Source organism: Anabrus simplex, chromosome 3, assembly GCF_040414725.1.
Source record: "Anabrus simplex isolate iqAnaSimp1 chromosome 3, ASM4041472v1, whole genome shotgun sequence".
NCBI classification, from domain to species: Eukaryota; Metazoa; Arthropoda; class Insecta; order Orthoptera; family Tettigoniidae; genus Anabrus; species Anabrus simplex.
The window spans coordinates 6,338,469-6,364,604 of record NC_090267.1 but is presented as its reverse complement, the minus strand read 5'-3'; the positions used below and the strand labels follow the sequence as shown (position 1 = coordinate 6,364,604).

The 26,136-nt window shown below is 40.5% G+C and overlaps 1 protein-coding gene across 3 annotated transcripts in view; it reads right to left on the bottom strand.

Moving 5' to 3' along the window:
- Positions 1-492: 492 nt before the first annotated feature.
- Positions 493-26,136, bottom strand: part of LOC136866916 (uncharacterized) — a 48,437-nt gene continuing 22,793 nt past the window's right edge. For all 3 annotated transcript variants that reach the window (XM_068226906.1, XM_067144012.2, XM_068226907.1), the window contains 2 exons: positions 862-1,001; positions 493-776 (listed from right to left, as the gene is read on the bottom strand). In XM_068226906.1, coding sequence (XP_068083007.1) covers positions 553-776; positions 862-1,001 — 364 coding nt within the window. In that variant the 3' untranslated portion in view covers positions 493-552. The remainder of the gene's footprint in view (positions 777-861; positions 1,002-26,136) is intronic.

Sequence of the window (26,136 nt, the reverse complement as noted above, 5' to 3'; positions counted from 1 at the left end):
TCAATTTTTTACTTTCTTTGTTTGTTTCTAAAGTGTCTATAAATATAAGTAATAACGATGTTGTTTACTCTTTTTAATGAAAATGAAATTGGGTACAACCTTTGCTGCCTTGGCAGTCATACTTGGAGTGCATCGGACTACTGCTGCGCAAATATTTTTTACTGCTCTCGGAGTAGTCAAGAAACGCACTTCTAATTTTATTTTTTGGCCTAGCAAACGTCTGTGCAAAATAAATTTGCTTCGGCTTCTAAAACATTTTATCCTGAAGCATGAGTTATAATAGACTGCACAGAAATGAAATCAGAAACGCCAGCAAAAACAGATGAGAGATGTTACATGTATTTTTCGTACAAGTCATGTTATACATTTAAATTATACCTTCAACCATTCATCACCTTCAATTGGAAACTGAGTTTTGAATGCTATATCAAGTATTTTTTCTGTTGTTAGCGTAATATGAGAAGTCACTGGAAACAAACTCTCCAGAGGTGAACACTGTGGAATCGTCTTGAAGTTGAAGCAACTCGTTCATGAGTTTATTAAAATTTGTTCTTACGCCAATACTGACGCTATTGTTGCACAACTCTTCACACAAATTTTAGCTACAGATTCAGACTCTGTTTTCATCTCTGCTCTAATCATTTCAGTCCAAGGCGAATTATCTATATCTGTTTTTCCTAATTCATCGATGGTAATAACAGCACCCTTGTCAGTTCTCGCCCTCTTCTTGGGAAATACATCTTCAGCCTTCTTCCCTTCCGCATATCTTATGGACCCTAGAAGATATAAAATCTACACTTTATTGATCATATTGTGAGCACTTGAATTTCTTACATAATTAACAGCGATAATATTACATACCAGCTGTTTTCAAATTTGGTTTCCCCCATTCTTGTGGCAAATTTTTCTTACTAAATCCTGAATCAGAATTGTAGTAGTGTATAATAAATGGCACATACTCCGGCACCAGCCACACAGTCACAGTTTCATTGATTTCCAAGCTGTAATTTAAATTCAAAGTATTACAGACTTCACTGAATCACATAAAATTAACATGTAAAATATAATACTCTATGTTTAAATACAATTACCTCAATTGTAACTCTGTACGGAGTTTTGCTAACACTCGTCTGTCTTATGACGAAGTGTACAACTGGAAACACTTCATCCTTCTTCAACTTGTAACGCATGGCCCCTGTCAACTAGTTTCTGCGCTTTATTCACTGTTGACTTGCGACTATTTTGGAAGTGTATGTACTCAAACCCGTATTGTATTACAACATCATACCTTGACGACAAGATGCAACTATATTTTTGCCGTAAATATGACGCAAGTCTTCACTTCAGCAGAACGCACTCTTACTGTATTAATTCTCGGAACTCTGTTACTAGTACCGTGCACACTCCCTATACTACTACTCTCAAAATTCTTCTTCTAATTGCCGCGTCACAAAGTATTCTGTGACCCACTAATGCATGCAATCACCTAATTCACAGTTTAAAATGCCATAGAAAAAGCTATTTCTAAAATGTATCAAACGAGGTGCATTTACATTATTCAAATAATGCACTTGGATAAATCACTGGCAAACATAACCTTACACAACGAAAGAAAAACACATACAATTCCAAGACGAGGACAAATATATGCTGGCTCCATTGTGCAAATGCATTATTTTTTGGTTTACTGAACTGTTTGTATTTATTAGATGCCTTGTACTAGCACAGGAAGTGCCCGACTCCCTTAAAACATCATAGCTCATCGAACATTGCTATGACGAGCAAAAGAAAGTGCGATTTCCCGGCTGGCACTCTCTCCTTTAAAACAAGTCCGTTTGAGCTCGGCATTGTAAATGCAGTTTCATTGGCATTTACAATATTGTTCGGTGCGAATGAACTGATTATATGCACGCTTTTTCGCCAACTGCCAGCATCGCCAGTGTTCGCGGATTCTACTTCTCCGCACACTGCCTGTTACATAATATTCTGGCGTTCCTTAAAACGCTGAATACAAAAGATTTACCATTTTACTCGAACTTAACAAATACGAAGCACACTGGAGACGCACCGAAGTGAGTGAAAGTATGGAAAACTACCCCGGCAGTTTCCTGTTCTATCATGACCTAGATAATTTGAATTACTATGGACAATACGAACTTCTTTCAATGTTGAGGCAGTTTTGAATTAAAAGTCCCACTTTCAGTAATGGGGACCGACACTGTTCTTCGAATTACGAATTATCCGTATTTCGAATTAAACTGTTTAAATAACATGCAAAACCGTACCTCATGTTTCCGGGAACGGGAGCTGCTTCAAATGAGGCGGGATTTTGAAAGAAACCATTTCGAATTATCGAGGTTCTGTTGTATATCATTCTAGCAAGGAGTTATAATTTCTGCCAAAATATCATTTTTTTGCTGTTGTCGATCTGATTGAATCTTGCTTGAATCTCTAATTATTCTGACAAGCAGTATTTTTATAGAATAGATAAAATATAATGAGTTATGATTTTAAATGTTTGGTCAAAGACTCATATAAGACTTAGTTCCTTAATGGTGATAACTTGTGCGACTTAATGTCATTTGAGAGCATGTGTTACTTGACAAATTATCCTTTCTGAGGTGATGGAGAAAATTAATTTTGCTCCAATTAAGTTCAAATATTCTTCCTCCCTCTCTTTAACTTGATCTACTCACAACTATGTTGAACAATTTGTTAGTTGTAATTGCAAATAATTGTTATTCCATTAAATTTGGTTTTATATAAAAAGAGAATTCCTTATCATTCAACAAATTAATAGACAGGTTATGTAAACACACCAAAGACATGACGGAAACCTTCCATGATTTTATCCCTCTCACCTGATTATTATTCTTGGTGAGTACCTTTGCCTTGTGTGTAAATTCATTATTCGATTATTGTATTATTGTGATGAATGAATGATTTATTTATAGTGTGTTGTCTTGAAGTTATTATGATTCAATATAAAGATTGGATTTTTTCATAGACTACAGTTAATTAACCTCGTACTGTCATTTAAATTAACTGATTTGATTGCTTTATGCCTCATTGTCCCTATAATAATTCCTTGGATTCAAGTGCGTAGACACACTATGAAAGGCAGGGATCTTTCAACGAATGGAACAGGTAGAGAACTATAGTCACAAATAATATATACTGGGTGGAGGACCTATTTACCATTTGATGTGACATAGAAATATAATTGCTGTGTATTAAGATAAAAACCAAAGTTACTTGTCTATCTGGTGGTCTAGAATTTTGCACCAATTGCAATACAATGAAGAAAATCTCTCTTATGGTTGATAATGTATCAGTAATAATGTCGATGATAATACCCATGAATTAAGATTTGGAGAATAACAGCAATATATATTTTTTTCTTTGCTAGTTGCTTTACGTCGCACCGACACAGATAGGTCTTATGGCGATGATGCAATATATAATTTAAAAAAACAGATCTACATTTAAATAGACAAACACAGGAGCATGGAAATTTCATGAACATTTACAATTTGACTTCGCATAACTCTGTTCCAAATGGTAATGATAGAACTTAGGATTTAGTGTTAATTAGTCGGTAGGTAAGGAACGTAGCATGCATAAGGCACGCTCACCACCCCGCCCTGGAAATAGAATTCCAGGTCACTTCAGATCGTAGAAAAGGCTATGGAGCCTCCCAAACAGCTTACAATTTCAGGAGAGCTGATTTTGAATGTCTGTACAATGAGGTAGGAAGTATAAATTTGGGAGCATTATGCAAATGCACTGTTGTCGATAATATAGTAGACTGCTTTTACACGAACGTATACTCAGCAATAAATGTAATGGTTCCTCGAACATGCAAGGCAAAGTCTAGGAAGTATCCAGTTTGATTTACGGACGACATAATAAAAACAATAAAAGAAAACTTCAGAAAATGAAAGCACAATTCGTAATATTGCAATAGACAATTTAAAATATTAAGGTCGGAAATCAGTGATAAGAGCAGCTTATAAAAAGTATATAGCATCAGTAGAACAAGATATATCATGTAATACAAAATATTTTTGGCCTTGTATTAAAAATAAAGGAAAAAATAATGATAATTGCAATGCATTCAATTACGGGGATAAAATATAAGATAGCAATCAGAATATAGCACAAGGGTTTGCAAATTTCTTCTATTCTGTATATGCTCCAGACATGGCACAATATATTTGCCCAAGCAATTCGTGTGTTAATACAAACTGTTTAAACATCACCACTATAGACATAAATGATTTTGAAATGGCAAAGACGAAACTTAAACCGAAGACATCCGTGGGGCCATATCAAATTCCACCTTATGTAATTAAAGGTTGCATGCAGCTTCTTAAGTACCCCCTTCTCTTCATTCACAATTTTATTTTTAAAATGTGTAACTTACCATCCTTACGGAAAGTGTCGAGATTGCTCCCAATATTTAAATCAGGAGACCCCATGCTGATTAATAACTACAGGTCAGCAGTGTTGAAATTTTTTTAAATTTGTACCATATCTTCGAATATAAAAGCACATAAGACCTTCAACCCTGGATCCGGCAAGCGGTTCACCTTCAAATGGCAAGAATTTAGGCAAGTTTTGCAAGCAACTTTTAAAAAATTCATAAAAAAGTTGCTTTTCAATTAATTTGTATGTATAACAAGTCATAGAACGAAGAATACTATGGTAGGATATTAAACTTACCAATGTAGTATCCTGGAGCACCATGGGCGAAGTATCCAAACACACGCTAAGTATTCCAAAATAATCCAAAAGTTCTGGGCAAGGGTTATGTAAAAATTTAATATTATATAACGATTTTACTGTATACAAAATTCGCACAATTTTATGCTGATTAACAATATGTAGAAAGGTCACTACCTTGAAGTATTGTAAAGTAAAATAGAACTGAAATAACACAAGCACATCGGAAAAACACGTGAGTCTACTTTGTCAGATTCATCCTCGCTAACTTCGGGGTGGCTCCTCTTTCTTTCCGCTTTCATAGGCCTCCAAAAATATTCTAATTTATGGTAGCACTGTTGATGGACACCACAATTACATCCTGGGTACCAGAAGTGGGTGCATAATTTTTTTTGCAGTCGAACAGACAGAGCATAACCGCAGTTTCTTTCCTGGGAGGCGTAACGGCTGATGTCCCATTTCTCCTGAAGGTCCAGGTGGAATGTTCTGAAGAGTTTCTTCATCTACAAGACCTTCGACATTACTAACCATAAATTCCTCACATTCAAGGGGTTTGTCGGTGCTCAAACTATAGAGTATATAGGCATCAAAATTTACCATATCCAACAGGTTGTAGAATATTTTTTTCCGGTACCTCCTTGTTGCTCTGTCACATGTTAAATGATGCACTGACTTATCCTTGCAGTCTACTCCCCCCATGTTTAGGTTATACTTATGGATCAGAACTGGTTTTATATTTTCCTTTCCACTTTTGCTTCGAATGATTTTGTCCTCCGCGTGACAGCCGGTTGTTATCAGATAAACTGGTTTTCTTGTATGTTTCTCTTTGTATCCTACCAAAAGTATATCTTTTTTCTGAAATATACTGAGGTCTGAGGGGCAAGTTTTGAATTTAGAACTGATTTTGATAGATCTTTAGAATTTTTATTGACTGTGCCAGTAAGAAAAGTGTCATTTGCAAAAAGTCTTTTAGCTATAGACATTTTTGTGTAAAAGTTGTCAGTGAAAATATGATACCCCTTGTTCAAAACATTTCAGACAGTCAACAAATGCACAACAACTTTTTCTTTAAGCAGATCAGTCGAAACTGCCAAGAATCATTTTCCATTGTACAGTTCCGTTTCGGCATATACATTATATGAACAAATCTATTCTTCATTCCTATCATAGATTCATCAATAGACAAATTTTGGTGGAGAATAAAATATTTCTTGAGTGAAATGCTTATTGAGTTCAGGAATGTTCTTACTTTATAACATGCATCATGTCCTGGGGGAATATATTGTTGTGAGCTAATGTGTAACATAGAGTTTATCATTTTGAAATATTTTAGTGACATGAGTTTAAAAAAAATATGGAAATATTTGCAATTTTGAATTGCACCAGAATTTTCCAATGTTGTTCTTAGGGTTTGAACCATGCTTATCGCATGTTCCACAATTTGTAACATTTAATTATGCAAATGGCTTCCTTCAGTTTTGTCTTCCAATGTTTATATGTGTCAGTCTAACGACGTCCGGTAGGGAGCAGCACACACTATGTTTTTATCTGTGAGGTCGTTCATTTTGCTGGGGCGATAATTTTTACTCTGTGGAGTTCTTCTGCTGTTCTATGTGGGGCAGATACTAACAATGGCTGCCGCTATGTTTGGTGTGGCATTTCTATGCTTTAAATATTCATTCAATGTGTTCAAGCCTGGACCTTTCACGCTAGCTACTATTCAATTTTACCATTTATAATCACAGGCATGTGATAGTTTGGTTTATATTTAAATTTGGTGACGAGCTATTTCCGTGTGTTACGGTCGATGGCATATATTTTTCCGCTCCGTCATACGATGTGCTTTGAATGAATGTGTTTGTGGTCTTGTAGTGACAATTGAAAAAGGGTCTCTCTGGTTATGATTTGGTGCACTGCGTGCTTTAATACTGCGTGATCCTCATGATGTGCCCCTTGTCTCGACCGCAGGAGATACCAATCCAGGTTGTACAAGGCGCAACATGCCAGTGATGTGAATAAAGTAATGTTCAATTCTGACCTTATGTGTAATTGCACGCAGCACGCAAACATTTGCGTACGTGAGACCCGTTGATAATGACCGTGGAGTCATAATTTATGGTTTGTATTTGACTATGAAATCTGAACGGCCGTTCGTGTTTTATTTTCCCGATACCCTCTTTGTGTGTGCGTGAATGTGGTATGCATGTGAGTTGGGCTGTGTGGGGGAGAAAAGGATGATATGTCGATCGACCTGTTGTATTTGTCTTTCTAATTCTGCGCCTTGTTTGTTCTCAACACAGAGCTATATATTTTATTTACTATTCATGGCTGATGCTCAGCTTGAGTACCCGCCATGTTGGTTTCATATTCGCACATGGGCGTACCTATTGTATTCTTTGGATCTGTCTTGGCTTTGATTGGTCCATGGAGGCTGTGCTCAGTCTCATCTGCCGTTATTCTTATCTGCCTTTTGTTCTCCGGCACGGCTTATTGCTGTGCGAACGTTTCACATTGTTAGTTGCCTGATGTAATATGTGCTGCAGTGCCTTGGATATTTGAATCCTGGTAAAACGGGCGACCAGGTTGAATAGTTTATGATGAAAGGAAGCTGCTGGTAATGCAATAGCGATGTGTCGAGGGGCAGTGAGCATTTTAAATTACGTATCAATATTTTTTTGAAGAGTATTAGCTTGAGCTCACGCCATGTTTCAACTATGTGAAAAAGAACAAGGTATGTCCATGAGTATTACGATTAATTTCCTTATTTATTTTGTGTGATTTTCTTCTCTGGGTTTAAATTTCTTCTCTCATATTTATTTAATAAATCCCCTGGTTTAAACCATTTCTTCTTTTATTTCAAATAGATGTTGTCTTGCCCTTGTTACCTGATTACAAGGGGAGGTTTTCAGCTCAAGGTTATGCCTGCGCCTTGCCCAGTCGGCACGATCCGGGCCTCAAATATTGTTCCTCATGAATGCTTCACTAAGGTATTGCTTGGATCACTGATTTATGTAGTGATAGATGGGGTGGGTGTGGCTCAGTAAATGGTAGCAGAAGCGTGCTCGACTGGGATACCTCCTCTGAAAGGAAATCGGACGAGGTAGAGCTGGAAACCCATTCGAAGTCAGTTCTGGTCGCTTTAATTTAATCTCATGATGCAGTTAGTCTCTGGCGCTAATTTTAAGTGTAATCTATGATTTATGTGCATTGTTGAATTCATATCCATTGTTGTTATTTTGTGTATGTGTCTCGTGTTCAATACTTTTGAAACTTGGGTTGCGATATGGATAATCAGAAGGCTGTAGGAATATATAATTGTAACGATAGTGTTACTAGCAAGATGCCTAACCCGGAAAGCGAAATAGAGCAAGGGACAAATGAACTCCATGCTTCGTCCGCGGGAAGCAACCGCTGTAATTCATGCCCTGACGACAACAATGTCATTACCTTTCGTGGTCGTATTCCTGACGAGAATCGTAAGCGATTAACTTCCCCTTCTCCTAGGCCCAGTTCCGACCTTCATGCTGAAGTTAACCCCGTGTTTGAAATTGTGAGAAAATGGAGGTTAAATTTCTCTGGTAAAGGGAAAACCTCCAGTGTAATTGAATTTTTGGAGCGAGTTGAGGACATAGCTGAGTGTAGCTCATTACCTCTCGATTTGTTTGTGCCCGTCATCCCGGGAATGCTAGAGGGGCCGGCTCTAAAATGGTATAGGCATATTAAAGGGAGTATCATAACGTGGAGTGAATTCGCCAGCCGCATAGAGGAGCGATTCGGGGTATCTGATATGGACTACTGTCTGAAGCAGGAAATCTTCCGTAGAACGCAAGGAGTAGGTGAAAGCATCGATGACTATGCCACTGGGATTTTGACGTTATTTAACCGCATGAATGTTAAGGTGCCCGAAGACGAGATTTTCGACCAATTCTATAGAAATCTTGCCCCCGACTACAAGCTGCACATTAAACGGTTTCTAGTTCAGAGCTTCGACAACATCATCAACCTGGGTCGCGAATTCGAGGGCGTAGTTAGCCAAAACAAACAATACCGTCCGCCTCCCACTCCATCCGAGTGCTCTTTTCCTGACGTCGCTTGTCGTACGCCCATCAAATCTGTTAGTTTTGGTACCTCCCCTCCTCCGTCTCGTCTCGTCCGTAGCGCTGAACGCAAGCTCAACCTTCAAACTCCGCCCCCGCTTTATATCAATGCAACCCAACCATCCAACACAGCTACTGTAAAGGGTGGTAGAGTCAAGTCGTGCTGGAATTGTGGTAAATCAGGTCACGTCTCAAAGAACTGTTGGTCCAGGCCCCCTGCAAAGTGTTCTCAGTGTGGTCTTGTTGGTGTCACAGTGCGCGTATGTCCTCGTTGCAACTCTCAGCAGGGAAACTAGAGGCGCGCTGGCGTGATGGCCCGCCGTTGGCGTGTAATGTTGGTCTCAATAAAAGGATCTGGGGCCTTCCATCATCTACCCCATGGGCCAAAGTTTATATTGGGTCTCGTGTATTGTATGGCTTGTTGGATACCGGCTCGTGTATTTCTCTTGTAGACAAATCCCTGGTGCTTTCTATGAAATTAGAGTATCTTCCTGAAAGTGAGAACCCGAGAAAGTACGTGTCTGTCGATGGTCGTGAGGTGTGTCCCGTTGGTAGAACCAAGTGCCATATCAAGATACATGGTTTGTCGTGGGATTGGACGTTTCATGTTGTGCCCAACCTGTCCGCGCCGATCATAATAGGCACCGACTTTATGTTGGCTACCGGCTTGTCCCTCGATTTCATTAATCGATCCTTTGCCTTTCGCTTTAAATCTGATGTCAGTTACCCCTTTGAGACACCATTTCAGTGTCCCACTGTGTCCGCTCTGATGGAACCTCCTCTTGTCAATGCCCCATGTGAGCTCAGCGAAAACCAAAATCTCATGTTGAACTGCCTGTTAGAGGAGTTTTCCGACGTCTAGACCGATAAGCTTGGGTGTGCCAAGAATTTCTCATACGCCATCGAACTCAAAGATGACACTCCTGTGAGCTCCCCTCCGTTCAGTTGTTCGCCCCCGAAGTTGACCGCTATGAGGGAATATGTCAACGACCTGCTAGATAAGAAGGTCATCAGTCACTCCAAGTCCCCTTTTAGTAGTCCCGCCTTCCTAATCCCTAAAAAGGACGGCAAACTGAGATTCGTGATAGACTACAGAAAGGTCAACAAGAACATTGTCTTCGACAGCTTCCCATTACCCACCATCGAAAGTGCCTTCCAGCATTTTCATGGCGCCAAGTACTTCACTGTATTTGACTTCAATTCCGCATATTATCAGATCCCCTTGGACCTTAAAAGTCGCCCCTGTACTGCCTTCGCCACTCCGTTTGGATTGTTCGAATTCAATAAATTCCCGATCAACATATCTGGTGGGAGGACAAGCGCTTAGCCGCGTGATGGACTCAATTTTCGGTGACCTCAAATTTTCCTGTGTATTTAATTTTTTGGACGATCTTCTGATCTTTTCGCCCAGCTTTGACGACCACTTGCCCCATCTTCGCGAAGTTCTCAGTTGGTTGCGCAAGCACGGCTTCACGATCAACCCAAAGAAGGTCTCTCTTTGTAGCAAACGGCTAAATTTTCTAGGTCACGTTTTATCTGACTCTGGCATCGCTGGAAACCCTGACCGGGTTAAGTGCATCAAATATTTCCTCCCGCCCAAAAACGTTCGCGGTGTGCGAAGATTTCTTGGTATGGTAGAATTTTACAGCCGGTTCATCAAAAATTTATCTCAGATTTGGGCCCCTTTAAACCTGCTAAAAAGAAAAGGTTGTCGCTTTGTCTGGAGCCATGATCAAACCCAGGCCTTCGAACAATTGAAACAGGCACTCTGTGAAGCCCCTGTATTGCATAGTCCGGATTTTTCCCGAGATTTTGTCTTGCAATGCGACTCCAGCGAGCTCGCTGTGTCCGCGGTGCTCGATCAAGCTGATGAGCAGGGTAAGCTAGTCCCCGTCGCTTACTTTAGTAAACTACTGCATGGAGCTGAACTGAGGTATTCCATTTACGAAAAAGAATGCCTAGCAGTAGTTTTGGGTGTCGAAAAGTTTCGCTCGTATCTTGAGCACCGCCATTTTTACATCCACACGGACAATCAAGCCCTAATGTGAAAAGACTTGGTCGAACCGCCGGATGGATTCTCCAATTATCTGCGAACAAATTTACTATCGTACATGTCCGTGGAAAGGACAATGTGGTAGCCGACTGCTTGTCGTACATGTTCGAGGGAGTGAATGAGAGTGAGGTCGAACCCGAGGAAGACCGTGTCCCAACCGAAGAAGATAACACCATTAGTATTTTGCAAAATTTCCCATGGTCCTTCACGGATATCTCCGAACAACAGAAGGACAACTCCGAGTGTCGTGAGTTGTTGAAACGAATCGCGGATGGCTCTCTCGAAGACGAGTCGTATAGTGTTAAGATAGGATTGTTGTCCCGTCGAAGTCAGAAAAATGGTAGTGACAAAATTTACGTACCCTTGAAATTGAGGCCCGTGTTACTCCAGTTTTATCACGACTCCTATCTGGGCGCGCATTTAGGTCAATATAAGTCTTTAAATCGAATCTTTCGTGACTACTTCTGGCCTAACTTGAAAAGAGATGTTTTTGAGTATGTAAGAAGTTGCGATGTTTGCCAAAGGGCTAAACCCGCACAGTCTTATCTCGTTGGACCCCATTCTGCTGACATAGCAACATGCCCCGGCGAAAGGTTATTCGTCGACTATTTTGGCCCCCTCACCAAGTCTAAGAGTGCAACGTTGGAATCTTGTCCATCGTTGACACATTTTCAAAATTTGTTTGGCTATTTCCCGTGCGCAAGATAAATTCGAACAACGTTGTGCACTTCCTATCCCGGCACATTTTTGGAATTTACGGACCCCCTAAGACGATAGTGACCGACAATGCATCCACCTTTAACTGTCGTAAGCTCCGACATTTATGCTTTGGGTGGGGAATCAAGCATGTGTTTTTGAGCCCTCACTATCCCAAACCCTCGCACGTTGAAAGGTTCCATCGAAATCTCAAAGCTTGTTTAACGGCCTTTCACAGCGCTGACCAGCGCAGCTGGGACTGTAATCTTGATTTCTTTGTTTTAGCATTCAACAGCAGTGTACATGAGTCGCACCGACAAGCCCCGGCTGCTCTATTTCTAGGCAGGGATCTCGTCGACCCACTGCAATTGAAGTGGAATATTGGGTATCTGTCCAAACCGTCCAGGATGATGGACGTAGAGGCCAAATGGAAGGAAGCAGTGACTCAGTTAACCAAGGCTCGAGACCGTGTGGCCAAGAGGTACAATCTGAACAGAAAGAGAGTAAAGCTGGAAGTTGGAGACTTGGTCGTAGTGAAAGTTTTTCCATTGAGCTCAGCGGCAAATCAAGTCACGGCCAAATTATGTTATAAGTGGTCTCAGCCTAAAAAGGTAACCAGATTCCTGGGACCTGTGACAGTAGAACTGGAAGACGTAGTAAGTAAGAGGGTGAGCAAAGCTCACGTCTCGATGGTAAAGGCTTACCATCAAAGAAGCCAGTAAACCTCGTATATTTCTATATCTTGCGTATCTGTAGTGGTGTATATTAACCTTGTCCTTAATGAATTCCCAATTATCTAACATGCCTTTTCTTTCAGGTAAAAATCGTGTTTCATGAACGAGAACGGAAATGAAGGAAAGGAAATAGAAAAAAAAGGGAAGTGGTTCGAATTGCTGGAGTTGAACTGAATTCACATCCAGATCCCTGAGTGCATGGAAATATTATACCCAACCGCCTTGACTTCTCGAATGCCTAGATTTCAACCTGAGTGCGCGAATGAAACAGTATAATAATGGACTGATGTAAGTCAGCGCTGAACGTGACAAGCTAATACGGACCTCCCGTGAGGCAAACTGTCTTCTTTAAAAAGTGTAATGTGATGACTGTTCTTGTAAATTTCATGTGTCTGTAAATGATTGTAGATATAAGTAGTTCATAAGCACCTAAGTTAAGTGGGCACGCGCTCGTATTTTTAAGTCATGGGCCTCTTTTAAAATGCGTCCACTCGTCTGATCAACGAGTTTCGGAGCATTTTAAAAGGCGGTGCCGCTGGATATTTGAACCATGCTTATCGCATGTTCCACAATTTGTCATTTAATTATGCAAATGGCTTCCTTCAGTTTTGTCTTTCAATGTTTATATGTGTCAGTCTAATGACGTCCGGTAGGGAGCAGCGCACTCTATGTTTTTATCTGTGAGGTCGTTCATTTTGCTGGGGCGATAATTTTTACTCTGTGGAGTTCTTCTGCTGTTCTATGTGGGGCAGATACTAACAATGGCTGCCGCTATGTTTGGTGTGGCATTTCTATGCTTTAAATATTCATTCAATGTGTTCAAGCCTGGACCTTTCACACGCTATCTGCTATTCAATTTTACCATTGATAATCACAGGTATGTGATAGTTTGGTTTATATTTAAATTTGGTGACGAGTTATTCCCGTGTGTTACGGTCGATGGCATACATTTTTCCGCTCCGTTATACGATGTGCTTTGAATGAATGTGTTTGTGGTCTTGTAGTGACAATTGAAAAAGGGTCTCTCTGGTTATGATTTGGTGCACTGCGTGCTTTAATACTGCGTGATCCTCATGATGCGCCCCTTGTCTCGACCGCAGGAGATACCAATCCAGGTTGTACAAGGCGCAACATGCCAGTGATGTGAATAAAGTAATGTTCAATTCTGACCTTATGTGTAATTGCACGCCGCACGCAAACATTTGCGTACGTGAGACCCGCTGATAATGACCGTGGAGTCATAATTTATGGTTTGTATTTGACTATGAAATCTGAACGGCCGTTCGTGTTTTATTTTCCCGATACCCTCATTGTGTGTGCGTGAATGTGGTATGCATGTGAGCTGGGATGTGTGGGGGAGAAAAGGATGATATGTCGATCGACATGTTGTATTTGTCTTTCTAATTCTGCGCCTTGTTTGTTCTCAACGCAGAGCTATATATTTTATTTACTATTCATGGCTGATGCTCAGCTTGAGTACCCGCCATGTTGGTTTCATATTCGCACATGGGCGTACCTATTGTATTCTTTGGATCTGTCTTGGCTTTGATTGGTCCATGGAGGCTGTGCTCAGTCTCATCTGCCGTTATTCTTATCTGCCTTTTGTTCTCCGGCACGGCTTATTGTTGTGCTAACGTTTCACATTGTTAGTTGCCTGATGTAATATGTGCTGCAGTGCCTTGGATATGTGAATCCTGGTAAAACGGGCGACCAGGTTGAATAGTTTATGATGAAAGGAAGCTGCTGGTAATGCAATAGCGATGTGTCGAGGGGCAGTGAGCATGTTAAATTACGTATCAATATTTTTTGAAGAGTATTAGCTTGAGCTCATGCCATGTTTCAACTATGTGAAAAAGAACAAGGTATGGCCATGAGTATTACGATTAATTTCTTTATTTATTTTGTGTGATTTTCTTCTCTGGGTTTAAACTTTTTCTCTCATATTTATTTAATAAATCCCCTGGTTTAAACCATTTCTTCTTTTATTTCAAATAGATGTAGTCTTGCCCTTGTTACCTGATTACAAGGGGGGGTTTTCAGCTCAAGGTTATGCCTGCGCCTTGCCCAGTCGGCACGATCCGGGCCTCAAATATTGTTCCTCATGAATACTTCACTAAGGTATTGCTTGGATCACTGATTTATGTAGTGATAGATGGGGTGGGTGTGGCTCAGGTTCATGCCCATATTTATAACTAGAGAAATGATTTTTTTTCATTTCTGATACTGTAACGTCAGCCCATCTTTGCAGACCAGAATACGGACCCTTATTTCCAAAATTCATTTTATTTCGAATAATTTCTTGTGCGTATTTATTAGTCTTAGACACTAAAAGATTCCAGATAGCATTGGAGAAAAACAAATAAAAATATGTTAGAGGAAGACTGTTTCTCGGAGGGTATTTACGTATACCTGCGTTTCGAACTTTGAACTTCTCTTCCACATTTATTTCTGGCTCTGGAGGATAAAGTCTTGTCCACTTCAGCTCTGTTTGGTCAACTGCATTACCATCATTATCATTATTATCAGCAGTGGCTGGTTCATTGTGTTCCACATCATCGTCAATATCAGTGTCGAAATCACTTAGCCTAGGCTCATACAACTCGCCACTTCCTGACGAATTATTGTCAAAATCATCCTCAATTGCTTCTAAAAATACGTCACTATCACCTTCGCCATCCAGATCAAACAAATAATATTACGAATTCCACTACTTCGTGACAATTCACTCATTTTGCGCAACGAAAGCTAATGCACATCGGACAACCAGAGCAAGCACAACAGAATGACTGTGTGCAAAGCGTTCTCATTTTTCCACATGTATACCGCACACTATGTCACAAAAAACTACTTCAGAATTGTGTTTTGTTTATAGAGTAGAGTTTCCTCTTCAATATGATGTAAGATATGTCATAACGATGTTGAGTGTCAAGGTGTTATCTCAAAATTAGTCAGCGCTGGCGTAATGCATCTCGATAGAGACTCTGCCGGTTGAGTAACAAGGAAATGAGTCGCAATCACGACGTGGTAAAAGCGGTACCTGTAACTCCCCTCCACTGGGCGTGTCTAAAAAGAGCTGTACCAACTCGGGATGAGGAAACGAGTTTACTTTAGTTAAGAAATATTCGCGGTTGTTGCTATTTATACAGGAGGCGAGATCATTAACAAAAAGGTTGTTTAATATCTCGTAACTCAGGTCAATGTAGGTATATATTTGGAGAGAAGTAAGTTTAAAACGTGATAAAAGCAATCCAATTAAAACGAACGTTTTACTCGCCAACGTACCTAACAAATAATAATAATTTTATGTCCCGACGTACTTTAAACGATTTTCGAGGCGCCAAACAAAACATACTAGGGCATGCGCTAATAAAAAAGGAGACAACGAACGTATAAAATTAAACATTATGATAATAAAACTCTTACCGCCACACCTGTAGATATCCATAAATGCGGTATATTTTCCTGTTATTTATTTTTATTCTTTCTGTCGAGGAACTTTTGGCACTACCAGGGCGATAATATACCTAACCTAAACAATGTGGTCTAGAGGGGAAAGACTATCAATAACGCTATCGATAGCGACCACTATCGTCATATATCGATAGTCAGTTGCCTATTACCGATAGTCAACGACAGTTTTTTTTACTCATTGGCTTATTTTTCGCACTAACAGAAATTGTACAGCTGTTTGCAGTTAACTGGTGAACAGTTTGTTCCAATTCATAGGTGCGCATTTAAGTATCTCTGTGTACCTGCGACTTCAGTGCCGGCAGAAAGACTAACCTTAGTTGAGCTGATGCCAGTACGGGACAAAAAATGAGATTTATTTGTTGTCAGAGAAGATAAGGCACATTTTAGGTCAAAGGAACTGAAAACACTCCTGCCGTCTGTTGAGAATGATAAAATATTTTTCCAATGATATTGCAATACCCGAGAAAATGTCGGGCGATCGTAAAATGAACACTGCAGCTGAACGAGACTTTCTCAGGCGGTCACGTTACGGGCAAGTGTGTGCATTCCGAGAATGTCTCGGACGTGCCACTGAAGAGATTTATGAATGATTCCGATTTGAAATCAGAAATTAAATAGCATGAAATAGTTGAGCTTTTTACTGATTTTTTGTGGATTGTTTTCAATAAATTTTCTATTTTCGGGCATAATGATATGATTCGTTCCACTTTTTGAAAATTATCGATTACTAGCGATAGTAGAGCTCATAATATCGGAAAATATCGATGGCGATTACTATCGATAGTCTGCCACCCCTAATGTGGTCTGTCTTATCTCATGGACAGCTGTTTACGCAAATCCTGATGTGATAAATGTAGAGAGCAAGCATGAAATATACTCAAAAATAAGGGCCTGTGTTTCAACAGCCGCAGTTATCAAAAGAATGTTTCCAGTTACTATGTATTACATTCGGAAGTACAACTGCTAACATACGCTAGTTATCAGCTGATGGTTTAGCATGCCTTCTACAGTATGGCTTTATTCGGAAGGAGTGGCTTTTGCTACATATACACCAACTGGGAATAGATTTACACTGTTTAGACTCTATAGTCGGGAACAAAATTATTTTTAAAAGGTTCAAAAAGACGGGACCTCGTATGCTCTTGATTGCAGTGGATGGCTCAAAGAGAATGAAGCATGGCTGACGCGACTGACAAGATATAGCAGTTAAGATGACGTCACTTAGAATGCCGACACGCCAGTAGCAAGGCAGGGAAGTTGGTGGCGCAAGACAATAATTCAAATAAAAGCAGTGATCAGGTTTACTGTGTGGTAGGCCTACTGCTGAACTGACAGAGACAAATGACTGGCCATTAAGTTCTTTTGAATCAATATTTAATTATATGATAACACGATACCCATATCCCTTTCTTTTACGGGATCGAGTATGAAGTGAGACGAATCTTCGGAGCAAGTTTTCACGGCCGTATGCCATTTCTGACGTCAACCTCACCAGAGGAATTAATGAGATGTAACGAATGACGTGATGAGTAACTAAAACAGACTTTTATATGTACCGTAGGCCTAAAAGTCGTGTTCACCAGTCTTTTTACATTTAGAAACACTGCCTTCCGACGAAAATAGCCAGTATAAGTTACATACATTCTAAGTTTGTTAAATAATAGTATAGAATGTTTATACGTACAATTTATAGCTCTTTATAATCTAGAAGTCATGTGTTCGCTGCACAAAATGTTGAGGTTATCACATATTCGACCCCCCTTTATTATTTTTGGCTGTAAAATTGGAAAAACAGAGGTCTAATACGCAAGTAAATACGGTACAACTAATCCAAGATGGGAAGAAATTGGTAATGCCGTATATAATGGTCAGTCAGCGAATGATCGTCACGACATTATTACACGTGTATTTCACATGAAATTAAAATCTCTCATGGACTTACTAACCAGAGAACAAATATTTGGGCCAACTCTTTGTTTTATGTACTCAGCTGAATGGCAAAAGCATTGCTTGCCTCAAGCCCACATATTATTATGGAACGAGAACAAGATACGATCCGTCGACATTGATAAGGCCATTAGTGCTGAATTTCCGGATCCTGATAAAGATCGAGAGCTTTTTAACATAGTTAAATGTCACATGGCCCATGGATCATGCGGATCTTTGAACATAGGCTCACCATGTATGAAAGGTGGACGATGCTCAAAACGATATCCAATGAAACTGTCACAGGTAGCGATGGGTACCCATCCTACAAGCGCAGGAATCCTTCTTACGGTGGCTTCACTGCATGCCTAATGCTAAATGGATAGGATATGAAAGTGGATAACAGATGGATAGTGCCATACTGTCCTGTTTTGTATACGGTATTCAAAACACACATCAATGTTCAATACTGAAGCAGTGTTAAGTCCATCAAATACATCTGTAAGTACATCGACAAAGGAAGCAATCAGGCAGTCTTAGGTTTGCAAGACAAAAATGATGAAGTGTGCCAATATCAGAGCAGAAGGTAGATATCCAGCTCAGAAGCAGTTTGGCAAATTCCTTCATTTCCTATCCATGAAAGGTATCCCCCTGTAACGCATTTAGGTGTTTGCTACAAAATTTTCAAAGAACTGTGTTTACTGAAGAAACGGATCATGACAGCTCATGACATAGTAGAAAATCCACATAACACCAACTTAATAGCATTCTTCAACTTATGTCAGACAGATGATTTGCTAAGACACTGTTGTATGAAGACGTTCCCTTTTACTATACGTATAACAAACAGCAGGGTACCTTTGTAGGAAGAAAGAAAGGAGTACCTGAGGTGGCATTTTCGGGCATTAGAAAGCAGCACATAATTAGTCAAGTGTATGCAGTCCATCCTAACAATTCCGAGTGCTTCTATTTATGCATGCTTCTGTTCACTGTCAGGGAACTAACTTCCTTCACTGACCTTCACACCGTCAATGGCATACTTTACCCTACATACTGGAGTGCCTGCAAAGCCCATAGACTACTCCTGGATGACTCTCAATGGGTAGAGACACTGAGGGAGGCGATAGTTTCACAAAGCCCAGCAAACCTTCGCCGGTTCTTTGGTATATTGTTAGTCTTTTGCAGTCTCTCCGATCCATTGAATCTGTGGAACAAATATAAGTAGAGCCTAGCAGAAGTTTCTTAAGACAACTTTTCAGCTGTAACGACGGTACTGCTGATGAAATGATCACCCATGTGGAAGACAGATGTCTTCAAGACCTCGAAGAATACGTTCTATCGATTGGCGGTCAGCCTTGGAATATTTACAGCCTTCCTTCCCCTCAGATCTTACAAACGTTAAATGCTGACTATCTCAGGGAAACAAATTATGATAAAGAAGTGTTAAGGTCTTTTATCCTATTAAATGAACCAAAACTTACAGACGAGCAGACTGTAGTATATGGAGAAATACCCAACTGTGTTAGAAATGAGAGAATGTTTATCTCAGATGCTCTGGGAGGAATTGAAAAAACATTCCTGATTAACTTACTGTTGTCTATGATCAGAGAGGATAGTATGATTGCTGTAGCAGTAGCCTCTTCGGGGATTGCAGCCACTCTTTTACCTGGTGGAAAAACTGCTCACTTGATGTTCAAAGTGCCTATAGATCTGGACTGCACAGAGTCACCAATATGTAACATCACAAAACAAAGTAATATATCCAACATTCTGCAAAACTGCAGTCTTATAATTTGGGATGAATGCACTATGGCTCATAGAAAGGCAATTGAAGCAGTTGACTGAACACTGCAGGACATCCAAAACAGTGATAACTTCTTTGGAGGTGTCCCTACCCTCTTTTCTGGGGATTTTTGTTAAACATTATCTGTTGTTCCAAGAGGGAGCAGAGCAGATGAAGTGAACGATTCATTAAGAAGATCATCACTTTGGCCAAATATCAAAATACTGTCCCTGACACAGAATATGAGGGTACATCTAGGAGGTGATGAAAACATACATCCATTTACTTAAGATTGCTGTCGATAGGGAACTGCTCACTGGAAGATAGTAACAGGATCATTACTCTTTCTGATGAATTTTGTTTGTTGCTTTCTAATGTTGAAACTCTCATTTCATCGGTGTACCCGGATGTAGAAAATATTAGGAGCAAACCCAGCTCATGGCTCTGCTGCAGAGCGATCTTAACTCCAGGCAATGAAGAAGCAGCGTGCTGGTACATTAATTCGTCTATCCACACAAAGTTCCACAGTGAAGAGACAGTTTATACATCTGTCAATCAAGTCTGTAACAGCTACAGGGCTTCCATAGCACAAAATTACCTTAAAGATCGGCGCACCAATCATACTCATGCGCAATCTCAGCCCACCTAATTTGTGCAATGGGACAAGACTTCAGGTAAACGCCCTCCACAAACATGTGATAGAGGCAACTATCATGACTGGATGCGGTGAAGGACAGTCAGTTCTTATCCCGCGGAAACCATTAATCCGAACCAACTACCCGTTTGAGTTCAAGCGTCTGCAGTTTCCAGTCAGCCTCTGCTTTGCGACGACTATTAATAAATCCCAAGGCCAGATGTTGAGTATTGCTAGACATGACCTTAGATCACCCTGCTTTCCCCACGGGTAACTGTATGTCGCATGTTCCCGACTCAACAGCAGCAAGTCCCTGTTTTTATGTGCACCCGAAAATAAAACATGAAATATTGTTTATCAAGAGGTTCTTCAATGACTCTGTTCTTCCTTCGCTTCAGTACGTGTACTGATGAAATATGAAATTGATCCCATAAACAAACAGACTCCGAATTATGGGAAGATCATCAGCGTTACTTAACTTTTCCTCGCAAACTATTGTCTGGAAGTAGAAATGGGGGCATACCATCATAATGGAAACTGACCAAATTGACACTGATTGGGAATAGGGAAGAAGAATTAAAGTTAAAATGGGAATTCTCCAAATTGACTGTGACTGGATGTAGACAAGGGTGTCTGCCCTTAAAATGAAAACTCCCCAACTTGATTGACTCTGGCGGTAGGCAAGGGGCACTGCTATTATAATTAAAACTCCTCAACTCGATTGTGAATTGCAGTAGGTAAGGGGGCCTGCTAAAGAAACCTTCCCAATTCAACCATGACTAGAAATAGGAAAGGAGATAAGCCATTATAATACCAACTATGAAGTCGACTGTGACTAGTACTGGTAAACTCTACCAGCAATGATGATGAAAACTTCCCATTTTGATTGTGACTGGTAGTAGGCAAGAGGAACTGCCACTATAATTAAAACTCCTCAACTCGATTGTGACTCACAGTAGGCAAGGGGAACTGCCTTTATAATTAAAACACCTCAACTAGATTGTGACTTGCAGGAAGCAAGTGGGACTACATTATAATCGAAACTTGCCAACTACAATGAATATAGGAAAGAGGGCTGTGGCTACCGATAGGCAAGTGGGCCAGCCATGAAATTGAAACCTGTGCAAGTCCGTTGTGACTAGCAATAAGAGAAAGTATGCCTGTCATTATAATTAAAGCTGTTCAAATCTACTGTCTGTGGTGGTAGGAAAGATGACCTGTCATAATAATGGGAACCTTCCACCTCAACTGTGATTGGCAACAGGCAAGAGGACCTGCCATTGTAATGAAACAACCCCATGTTGATTGTTACTGGCAGTAGGCAAAGCGGCCTGTCAAATAATTTTAACTCCTCAACTCCAATGTTTATGGCAGTAGACAAACTGCAATAATATTACAATGAAAACTGTCCAACTTCGTTGTGACTGCCAATATGCACGGGGGACTGCCAATATAATCAAAACACTGAAAGTCAACGATAACCGAAAATAGGAAAGAAGATCTGCTGTTATCATAGGAACCCCCAAATTGACTGGGTTTGGCAGTAGCAAGGCTTGAAATTTTAATGAAAAGTCCCCAGATTGATATTAACTGGCGGTAGACCTGCGGCACTGTCATTTCAATGAAAACTTCGCAAATCAACAGTGACTGGGGATAGATAAAACGACCTATAATGATAATGGGAACCTTCCAATTCGATTGTGACCACCTGTCCATGAGTGGGCCTGTCATTATAATGAAAAACCCTAAATACATTCTGCTAACAAGAGACAACAGGGCCTTCTTCTCTAACCAAAGCTTTCCAACTCTATTCTGACTGGGAATAGCAAAAATGATCTACCATAATAACGGGAAACCTCCACCTCGACTGTGACTGGCACCAAGTAAGCGGAACTCCCATTATAATTAAAACTCCCAACTCGACTGACTTGTACTCAAACTCCCCAATTGGACTAATACAGTTGGTAGTCAAGTGTGCCTCCCATTATAATTAGAACTCCCCAACAGATTATCATTGGAAAAACGGAAACAAGATCTCCCATCGTAATTGGGAACTCTCCAACTCAACAGCGACTGGAAGTACGCACGGTGGCCTGGCATTAAAACGGAAACATTCAATCGTGTTCTTGAATGCTAACAGCCAAGGCCACCTGTGAACTCATAAAACTTCCCCAAATAGACTATAAATGGAAATATGGAAGATGTTTTCACTATAATGGCATGTTTTCTTTACTACTGTCAGTCACAGTTGGGTTTGAGTGCTATCATGACAACAACCACGGTATTCCCTCCATGTCATGAGAGGTGACTAGAAGCAACCTCAGAGGCTGTTAAGTAGGGAGTGTGGGTTGGCAACCGTGAGGCCTTAGCTGAGTCCTGGCATTGCTTCCGTATCCTTGTGCTAGGCTTCTCACCTTCATCTATCCTTTTCGACCTCCCTTGGTCAACTTTCGTTCTATTTTAACCTGCACAGTGTTACGTGTAAAGTCCAACTTCAGCCCCCTTTGGGGTGGGGGACGTATAAATATTATATACTACGGTACCTACTATCTGGAAAAAATACTGTGGGGTCAAGACGCCCCTAGAATCCCTCAAGAGGGGGGTAAAATATAATATTAATAAATGGAAGTCACTTTGGAACGATCTATATACTCTGTACTGTATATATATATATATATATGAGAAAATGAAAATATACGTGAATTAATGAGGCATTTCCATGCACTTTAAAACTTGGTACCAGAGAAGCTGATGACTTCAGGATCCGGTTGCTGATATGGTGTACCGTTTACCAGCAGTTAAATTTTAAATGGAGGTAAACATGCATATACTTTCTTATATCGATCTATATTTAATCACTGAAGTCAATTTGTAGCGATCTAGAAAGAGTGTGCGTGCCATTGTAACTAATACCTGTTAATGACTGTCAGCTGCTATTGTAATCAGAACTACCCACTGGGAGTCCTTCTCCAACTCCTGTGTACCATTGTAATGAATAATTTCCTTCTCGATTTGACTTGCAGAAGGGTAGGGAGCATGGAATTTTTCTTCGGAACTCCTTTACCTGAATATGTTTGGCAGTAGGCAAGGGTGCCCGCCATTATAAACAAATTCACCCATCTAAAATGTGACTGACGTTAGGCATAGTGGCCTGCTATTATAATGGAAATTCACCAACTCGGTGTGACTGGCAGTAAGCTGACTAGCATTAGAAAAAGGAGCCTGTGATTATAATGATAACAGTACAACTCAATTTTGAGTGGCAGTGGAGAAGATACCTTCCATTATAATTCTTCAACTGTTATCTGTCTGGAAGTAGGAAATGGGGCCTGCCATTGCAAAGAAAACTCCCTAAATCAATTGTGACCATGCATTAGGCAATGGGGCCAGTCATTATAGTGAAAATTCCCATTTTGATTGTGAATGGCACTAGGCAAGTGGACCTGCCATTATCATCACAACTCCACAATTCTCACTTTATATTGTGAACAACATATATGGACCTCCCTAGGCTGCTTCTCAAATAACACTAAGAGACATGGAATTTTAAAAATGTTATTCACTGCATGTACAGTAATTTACTTCAATACCCGAATACAATGTAGTTTACCGTAGCGAAGCACGGGTACATTTGCTAGGGATAATATATTTACAGAAGTCTCAATGTAGAGAGTGTGAAGCAGTGTAAGAGAAAACTGATGTTACATAAGATGAAAAGGTCGTTGCGATGATCAGTGACCACATTATCATAATGGAAGGGATTTTCAAGAGGAAAAAGGTGAGACCACTCTCATGGTCAGTACAAGAACACCTTGACAGGGAGCAGCACATGAAGGACGGGGGAGACCATTACATTGTGTTCCTGTTATATAAAAAATGCAAGATAAAGTCTATCCTCTATTGTTCCAGAAAGCCTTTCTTGTAAGCTGCAGATTTATTTTGATTCCTTCCATAGCAAGATGATTTTGTAAAATAGCCAAGTTAATACACAGTTTGTGTAAATACAGAGTGTAATTTAAATAAATGAAGTTCATTAAACTGGTGGTAGATCAGTCATACTAAGCAAATTACTGTATGTCCATAACATTGGTGTCTCTTTTTAAATTTCAAATTTAAAACTAAGTTTAAAAGGACGGCTGTCCAAAACAATAGAAGATAGTCTTCTTCTTGCAGTATTCACTTAACAGGAACACAATGCAATGGTCTCCCCATCCATACTGTCCTGCTCCCTATCAAGGTGATCTTATAGTTTTTACTCTTAAAATTCATCCAGAACAGGCTTTAAACATGTCGGATAACCTTCTAAATCAATCAACAAGTCGTGAAGGTTTAAGCTGTGTGTAGTGGTGGATCGAGTAGCTACAATGTTGCAAAGCCCTATAAAATTTCCAACTCCTTAAAATCTCAGTTCTAGATACTTAATCATACCTAGGGTGCTAAATCCGCTGCCAAGCCAGTTCCAAGCCCGGTTCAGAAAGGATGAGGGACACCATATCCTCACCTTCTTCAAGTTATTCCTCTTAAAATTCATCCAGAACAGGTTTTGTAGGCCTCTACTTGGGGTAAGGGCTGTCCCTAGAGGAACTTTACTCTGCTCGACCCTACCACCTCGGAATAAAGAATTGGCTAAGGGCGGTTAGGTAGAGAACAGCTTAGCACACAACATGCCTAGACTCAGCTAATGACCCCCGAGTTTGCCAATGCAGATACAACAACACTGGTTGCTCGGCTCCTACCTAAGGCCCCTGGAGGAGCTTTACTCTGCTCAACCCACCACCTCGGCATAAAGTGTTCCCTACAAGAGTTGGCCAAGGAGGTTAGATAGACGAGAGCTTAGCACACAACATGCCTAGACCCAGCTAAAGACCCCGGAGTTTGCCAATGCAGACACGACAACAACACAGGTTGCTCAGCTCCTACCTAAGGCCCCTGGAGGAACTTTACTCTGCTCGACCCTCCACCACCTCGGAATGAAGTGAGCCCTATAAGAGTTGGCCAAGGAGGTTAGATGACAGCTTAGAACACAACATGACTAGACTCAGCTAAAGATCCCCAAGTTCGATAATCCATGCTCTCCATGTGGGTGGGTGCAGTAGAATAACACCCACGGTATCCCCTGCCTGTCATAAGAGGTGACTAAAAGGGGCCCCAGGGGCTCTGAACTCTGGAGCATGGGTTGGTGACCATGGGGCCCTTAGCTGGGTCCTGGCATTGCTTCCACTTATTTGTGCCATACTTCTCACTTTCATCTATCCTATCCGACCTCCCTTCGTCAACTCTTGTTCTTTTCTGACCCCGAAGCTATTAGGTTTGCGAGGGCTAGGGAGTTTTTCAATTTCATGCCATTCATGGCCCTTGTCTTCCTATGGCCAACATCTTCATTTTTCGAAGTGTCGGATCCCTTCCATTTTTCCGACTGATTAGTACTATCTAGAGGATGGTTGCCTAGTTGTTCTTCTTCTAAAAACAATAATTACCACCACCACCTCATGTCAGGTGCCCCTTTCAGTAGCCACTTTCAACAGTATTCCATAAGATAACGGCATCCTATTGTCTGAAGTCGTCGGAGGATATAGCGCGTAGCAAGAGGTGGATTGCATGTGGCGGCGATCTTGCGCAGTAGCCCTGCGCCAGCTCCCAGGAGTTAGTCCCATAAGAGCCCATGTATAGCCGCCATCTTGCGCATCAGCGCCTGCGCCAGCTCCGGCTTTTTCTCCCTACTAATGTCAACAAATATCAAGACTGTGCTTTATAATACAAAAGCAGTGTATAATAAATGTGATTTCAGTATGTCCGTACTGCTGTTTCAACTAACACATTCCTTTCTTATTTCATTTGCAAATGTAACCTATTTCTACAGCTTTAATTAAGTTGACAGTTACTTGGAATGACAAGGAATCACACTACTCTAAATGTTTGACCACTGTATCTTGCGTACACCTTGGAACAGTTTTTCAACTCTCTTGTAAAATTAGTAAGCTGTTAGATGATTAGTTTTGAAACAGGGATACTCAGTT